The 7,773-nt window shown below is 31.7% G+C and overlaps 1 protein-coding gene across 1 annotated transcript in view; it reads right to left on the bottom strand.

Moving 5' to 3' along the window:
- The window catches only part of LOC132181416 (carotenoid 9,10(9',10')-cleavage dioxygenase 1-like), a 14,642-nt gene extending 11,972 nt beyond the window's left edge, over positions 1-2,670 (bottom strand). Inside the window, exons 1-3 of the mRNA XM_059594641.1 lie at positions 2,371-2,670; positions 1,196-1,266; positions 1,093-1,107 (exon numbers count right to left, since the gene is read on the bottom strand). Coding sequence (XP_059450624.1) covers positions 1,093-1,107; positions 1,196-1,266; positions 2,371-2,601 — 317 coding nt within the window. The 5' untranslated portion in view covers positions 2,602-2,670. The remainder of the gene's footprint in view (positions 1-1,092; positions 1,108-1,195; positions 1,267-2,370) is intronic.
- Between the last annotated feature and the right edge of the window lie 5,103 nt (positions 2,671-7,773).

Here is a 7,773-nt window from a genome sequence, read left to right as displayed (position 1 = left end):
GAAGGAGAACAAGCATAGATATCTTCTTTCAAATCCTGATGATTGAACATGCCGCCAATATGTTCAAAGTTGTTTTTTATTACATTATTTTGCGAACATGCTTCACTCTAAGACCAGGGTAGTTCTAAGAAATTATAAATTTATATAACTCATTAATTAGAATAGCAGTGGCATTCGATAAGATGTTCTGGCTCATTGCATACTGCCACATAGATTTAGTAATAGGGAAAAATTTCACTCTTAGCAAGCTTGATTTGATGATTCAACTTAAAATAGTAAAAAATCAGTTTTTAATGTCAAGACAGTATCTATATCCAGACCAAACAACTCCTTGAATGCCGGTCTCAAACCTTCGTGAAACAGCTTAAACATATTTGGGCATTGAGGAAACCTCTAGGAGGCTGACAGGAAAAACAAATAGCAAATGCAATATTTTTTCACCTCCTTGAGGACTAAAATTATGTAGTTTCAACCAATAGAAAAATTATTAATTCTGCTCTACTGTCAAACTGCAGTTGAGTCAGAAAAATCAAGGTCTTTCAGTAAAAATTTTCAAAAGCTAGTATGACAATTAAGCACAGGATATCAAAGCCAAATGATTTTGAAGACTAAAGAATGAACTGCATGCTTTCACTGAAATTTTTCAAAAGCTATTATGATAACTAAGCACTGGATATCAAAGCCAAATGAATGATGAGCAACAAGAGTCAACTTCACAAATAGCCAACATATAGATCATTCAGGAAAATTGACACCTCACTATTGGTTACTGCTGATATGTTATGTTGAATACACAAGCACTTACTGAGTGAGTAAATCAACTGATTTAATTTCAAATTCAATAGAGCAGCCAATTGATTTTTTTTGAAATTAGCGGAGCTTTTTCCTTCAGAGTTGATCAAAGATTAGATTACCATGGAAAATATTAGGCATTTGAGTAGCCGCTTAACACCAACATATTAGGCGAACAGAGAGACCATAATAGTATTCTACAGAGAAAAAAATGGGTACTGAAGTTATATGTTAGAATTCTTCCTTCAAGAAAATTTGAATGAAATACTAGTTTGAATAGAGGAACAGAACATCACACACCCATCTCCATCAAACCTGAAACAGAAGAACAAACGGAATAAGTAACATTCACCTGGTTAATAACTAAATTCATTCATGAGAAGTAAAAATCCCAAAGACATACCAGTGATATCCAGCCACAGGGGAGAATTTTGGGTTAGGACCCACCCTAACAAACTCTCCATTTAAGCAATCCTGCAATAAATATTTCACATTCCATGTCATGGGTAACACAGGCATGATAAGATACTGCTTGAAGTATCAGAGAAATAAACAAACAATTGATCAAACTGTCAGCTATCTTCCCCAGCAACAAATAAATGCATTTTCACGAAGAGATGGTTCACATAAAACTCAATGCGACAGGACCACTTATTATGTGACAAGGAGCATTTATTAAATCTGCAATGAGAGGGTAGTATAATACAAGTTGAAGAAGCTACGAGGGTAACAGTAAAGCCAAAAAGAGCCTGGGTCAAGGAGTTGAGGCCAACACAAAACCTTGTTATCTAACCCTGTGTGTTTATGCAGTCACCACAAGTACTGGCCTATAAAGTTTTGGTGCCATTCAATGTACTGCAAACACAACTAAACCAAATGCTTATGATTGGTAAACAACACATCCAAACCACATGGTTTTGATTGCTTAGTAAACGTTTCTAAACTTCTTGTCCTCACTATCCTCACACAAAAATCTAAACTTTCTCCATTTAAGTACATAATTCAGAGGCTTGCATTTCCAACACCATATTTATGTTCCCGGCTTATTCACTCATAAGGAAATATCACCACAAAAATATAACAAATACTCTTTAGCCGGATCATGACCTGAAATTCATATCCCTAGGCATGAGGCTTTTACATCAAACATTTGCACCACATATCGAAAACCTGTTTAAGTCTACAAGAACGTACCTGAAACACTAACCAATTGTAATTTCTCATGTTAAGTGACAATTTAAACAATATTTATTTTATAATTGTGTTAAAACGCCAAAGCATCATCTAGAAACATTCTAAACAATTTCAAATCAAACACCATTTCTATAAAATTCGAATTGCTCAATTATATGCATGTAATACGATAATCATACGTAAAACAATCTCAAGCATTTGCCACAAATACCAAAATGAAACTCTATATATCTCTGTTTGGTTTGCTAAAGAAACTTAGTGAGTATCAATCCATAAAATCAATTCCCTTCCATCAAAAAACCAAATAGACACTCAAGTCCTCAACCCAATTCACATACATGCATAAACACTAGCTTCTAGGATTATCCAGATAATTGTACGCACCGGAAGGAACCCTTTGACAAGGAGGTCGGTGGCAGGAGGGGTCTCTTCAGTAACCGGAGCAAAGTTACCGGCGAGATAGTGTTGAGGCTGAGAAGTGTCGTGCATGAACTTGACAATCAGCTTCTCCACAAAGTCCACCACTTTAGAAGTCAACCCATTCCTTGGCTTTGGCTCCAAAACCACCACCGACCCTCCTCCTCCGCTACCCCACTTTTGCTTCTCCTCCGCCATATCCCTCCGCCGGAAAAATGAATAAAGATATACTGTGGCTTTGTGGATCAAGATTCTCCGTCGTTACAGTACAAGTACAAACAAAAGATAGAGGAAATTGTTTCCAACGCCATGGCTTTTATCTTTGTTAAAAACCAAAAGATGATGTCACCAGTTGGTGACTTGTCAGTTTCTCACACGTTACTAAAGTTTTTGGTAACGTGTCAACTCATTTGATAACGTGTCAAATTTGACATATTACCATTTAATAACGTGTCAACTTTGACATGTTACTAAAGTTGTCAACGTTTTATTTTATTTTATTTTTTTTTTAACATGTCAAATTTGACATGTTACCATTTAGTAACGTGTCAACTTTGACATGTTACTAAAGTTGTCAAAGTTTTATTTATATATTTATTTTTTCAGTTTTTGAAATGGTGACGTGTTAAACTTGACACGTTATCAAAATTGTCAAAGTTTTATTTAAAAATAAAATAAAATAAATTTCGAAAAAATTTAGTAACGTGTCAATTTCACTAGAGAAGATAAGAAGAAGATGAAAAAGAGAAGAGAGGATCTGATTTTTTTTTTTTCTTTCTTTTTCTGCTGGGTTTGGGATTTCGAATTGTTTTTGCTGCTGGGTTTGGGTGTGTTGAAATTTTTCTGGTTTGTTTGGTCTGATTTTTCAGGTTAAATCCACTTTGGAAACGGACATCGTATACTCTAATGGGTAATTTTTCTGATTTTTCTAGTTGATTTTTCGGTTATTTGTCTTAGCTTTTAAACGTATTGATTTTTCTGGTTTTTTGGTGTTGTAGGTTTATGATTTCGGGTACTCTCAAACTCCACACAGTGAGTGAAATTTTTGCTTAAATTAATTTTTTTTAATTAAATTTTGATTTGCTGCTGAGTTTGGATTTTTGAAAATCAGATCCCATGATATTATTTGAAAAAAAAAAAAAAAAAAATTCCGGAAAAAAATTTATTTATTTTTTAAACTTTAGTAACATGTCAATTTCTGACATGCCAGTTTGACACGTTACTAAATTCCCATTTGTAACTTCCAATTTGTTAACCTGCCACACACGATGCTAATGACATGGGCCGTTTCCAAAATTTTTTTTTTTTTGTAGTGTCTTATATATATAAATTAGTAAATTACTTGCATAATGTAATATTAATTTTTTTAGTGATACGTAATATTAATGTGATTAAAATCATGTCTTAATATTATTTGCAAATATGTAAAGTATAATAACATGAGAAAAGCTCTATAGAATTTCGTACGATTCCGCCCACAAGCATATAATTAAGCAGGTAAAAAACATATGAACATTAGTTCAAATGTATGTATGGCACGTGTTTGTCCTGGTTTTTGTTATAAGTAAACAAAGTTTAGCAAAAAAATAATAATAATAAAGAAATAAATAAAAGACAAAAAGAAAAAACACAAGAAAAGAGAACAAAGCTAAGAATAACGGCAAAGGTCTTTGGTCTTATTACGATTCTTTTCTGGCCAATATCTCATCATCGTTGTTTCGTCAACTGATTACAACCACATTATAAATTCATACGTTGGTCAGAAAAATACAAAAAAGCTAGGCCTTCAAAGAGGCCGAGTGTGGAAAATTCTTGTTGTCATTATTTGTTTTATAAAAGAAAAAGATAATATTATATATATATTTTTAATTAAAACAGGCATACGATAGAGGTCAATTGTGACCATTCTTCTAACATAGTAATACCTATCCTCGAAAAACTTCAGAGAAATGACCTAAATGATAGAAATTACATTCACTTTTTTGAGTCCGATTGAATCATAACTTGATATAGCCACAACAAAATATTAATAAAAATCAAAATAATTTACACTAATCATACGGAGAATCTCAAATAATTCTATATAAAAAGTAATTGTTGTAGTGATCGATCATTATTTTTTGAAGGCAAACATATATTATAGAAGGTTCAATTTGGAGCTTGACATGTGGAATCTAAATATTTTTCGTTTCCACAACGTTAAAGAAAATGAGAGAGAGAGAGAGAGAGAGCTTACTTATGGTAAAAAAGAAGACACAATTTTTCATTATGTTCTAGAAGAAGGCCAATAACGTCATTCTCAAAGCTGTTACGTGCATACATACTGTTATTTTAATAACAACATGTAAGTCGGATCCTTGAATTAATCAGTACTTATTGCCTATTGACATTTATTTTCTTTAAAATATCATGTCTCCCTTATCAACCAATTTTTTTTCTGCTGGATATATTTAATTAAGTGTGTGAAGATAAACCAGATTATTAGTCACTAATTTTTTTTTTCTGATTTTAATTTAGTCTTTGAATTTATAATTTAAACTATAATTAGGTCTTTAAGTTTCATTATGGCTCTATTTGCCAAAGGAGTGGACCGGACTAAAAAAAAAATCTCACACTATTCCTCTCAAAATCAACTCAAAAAAAATCTCACACCATACCTTTCAAAACCTGCTATAGTTTCAATCTACTTTATTTTTCAAGTTCTTTGCTAAACACGCCTTATAGTTTCAAATATGTTCCACTACGAACTTCCGATTTGATTGATGTGATCAAAAGCGTGATAAGATTCTCGGAAGACTGGGATTTGAGATGAATGTTGATTGAATGGCAGTGAGGAGTTCCATGTGGGACGCACTGCTGGGAAAATGAAGAAACAAAAATTGGAATCCACATGGCCATTAGGGATTGAAGATTGGTGTTAACAGATTGCACTAATATCAAAATGAAATGGAAAATTAAAGAAAAAAAGTGGAAGAAAGGGAGAAAATAGAGATAAATAATTTTCGGGTAGTTCGACATTATATCTCTGGTGTCTACCATTAAGTAATTGTTCTAAAGACTACATTTCACTCTTATTGATTAATATTTATTGAAATTTTACAAATAATATAATAAAATCCATTAACACAAGATAAACAAATCCCTTAATATCACAAAGAGTTTTTATCTTTTATCATATATTCTAACACGTGTGTGTTTGGCTGCCATATATTAGTGGATGCCATGGGAGAGAAGAACAAAATTAGACCTTTAGAACTGATCTTTTCTTTTCAGCAGTAGATTTAAGTAATCACTTTATATATCCAAAAGAAAATTAAAAGAAATGCTCAAATACCTGGCTCTAATTCAATCAAACTTTATTCTTTTGCGTGTGCACGTGTAATTAATTATCTTACTCTTATCTGGGTCAATGCCACGTGCACCCATGCCTGCTGACGCAAAATCTCTCTCTCTCTCTGATCTTGTATGATCAGTTGCTAATCATATGTTATTATCAGGGGACCCTGGTGAGCCATGCATGGCCCATTTATTGTGCAACTTGGACAATGCTGCCAACAGTCTTAATTTCTGCCAACTTTCGACATCTTTTGAATATTCTACCAAGCGAAAGAGACACTTTAGAGCCTTAATTTCCTTGCAGTTTCTTAAACGAAAATTAAACCTGAAAATCAAATCATCTCCAAAAATGGAATCTCAAATGTCAACTTCTTTAAGATCTCTTTCCCATTTTCTTCTCTCCCACTAAGCAATATATATATTCTCAGGAAAAGAAATTAAAGAGGAAGAAGAGCCTCAAATTGATTGCACCACCACTTGCATATCATGTTGACTAAAAATAAAAAAATAAAAAATTACGTGTACTTATCAACTCAGATTTCTTCTATCTATGTGTTTTAACTTTGAATCAACTTTTTTTTGTTTTTTTTTTTTGGTTGTAGTTTTGGATCAACTTATTTGATTGTGTAAAATATCATATGAACACGGCTTGGAGATTCTAGACTCCAAGAGGGGTTGGCATATTCAGCAAAGACAAAAGTACTCATCCTTACGATAGACGGCTTATCAATCAGAAGGCTGTAGGCCTACCCATGCTACCATTAAATCAGAATGGATGTTAGTGTCAATCATTGCCCTCTTGCAACCCTCTTCATTTATTTTTTCTTCTTGCACGCAACCCTCTTCCTTGATTTTTTTTTTTTGTCATGCATGTACAATAGCTGCCCGCATGTGACACCCAGGCGTTTCGACGAACTCATTATCTTATTGATCTCCTGTAATTAAAGATCTCTTTTCTTACTTTTGTTCAGTACTCTATTTTGGACAGGAATATGTGAAAGAAGCTCTTTTATTTGCATAGAGGGCATGTATGATGTATCTGGAACCCTCTTTCCTAATAGGAGTAGTGAAGCTCCTCTCTTACTACCTTATTATTATTACTAGCTTAGAGCCCGCGCTACGCGCCGTTTTTTTTTTTTTTTGTATATAATTAAGTCAAAAAGTCTTTAAAAGATTATCAACAACAAATTTTATTTTCTTCTCTTAATTAACAAATTAGCTACAAAAAATGACAAATGTTCATAAGATCATTTTAAACCATAGTTTTATTTAATAGCATAAACCCACATATCCAATAAATTTAAAAATTCATAAATTTTAGTTCTTATAAATTCAAACGTGTTAAATATTTGTTCCCATATATGTAGTTTAAAATGAAATATAAAGGAAAAGAAATTCAAAACAAAAACCTAGATTAATCAATTATAGAAAATGATTGATTAATCATTATATTCCAACAATGATACCACTTCTCAAAAAAATTGTTTGAGAGGAGAAAGTTCAACTCCTGAAAGTCCATTATATTCCAACAATGATACCACTGACAAAAATAAAGAAGTGTTCTAAAATAAATGAGCATGTTGATATGTGATTACAATTATGTTTACTAATTTTGTAAACAAAAGAATGTTGATAGTTTAATTTTTCTTTTAGAAAAGAAAGAGATAAAAAACAGTGGCAGGAATATTGGAACACGCAAAAACAAAAATGAACAACAAAAGTAAATTAAATTTACAAAAGAAAATTTGTAACTTGTATTAAATAAAATTAATAAAATTTGAATGAAAAATAATATATAAATTAGAATAGAAATTAAAGACAAAAAAAAAAAAAAAATGTAAACAAATGAAAATACTAATATAATAAAAAAGAACTATTTTTTTCTATATTTTTCTCAGTTCCAATGAAATCCACAAATATTAGAAAAGGTTTTGTCAAATAGATTTTTTTTTTTTTTCAACCGTCCATTTATATAAAAATAAATGAAACTAATTTTAAGACATAGGAAAACAAAGACAAAAAAAATCTACGATC

This window comes from Corylus avellana, chromosome ca1 (genome assembly GCF_901000735.1).
Source record: "Corylus avellana chromosome ca1, CavTom2PMs-1.0".
Classification (NCBI taxonomy): domain Eukaryota; kingdom Viridiplantae; phylum Streptophyta; class Magnoliopsida; order Fagales; family Betulaceae; genus Corylus; species Corylus avellana.
The sequence above is the reverse complement of the archived record's forward strand: the minus strand, read 5'-3'. Positions and strand labels throughout refer to the sequence as shown.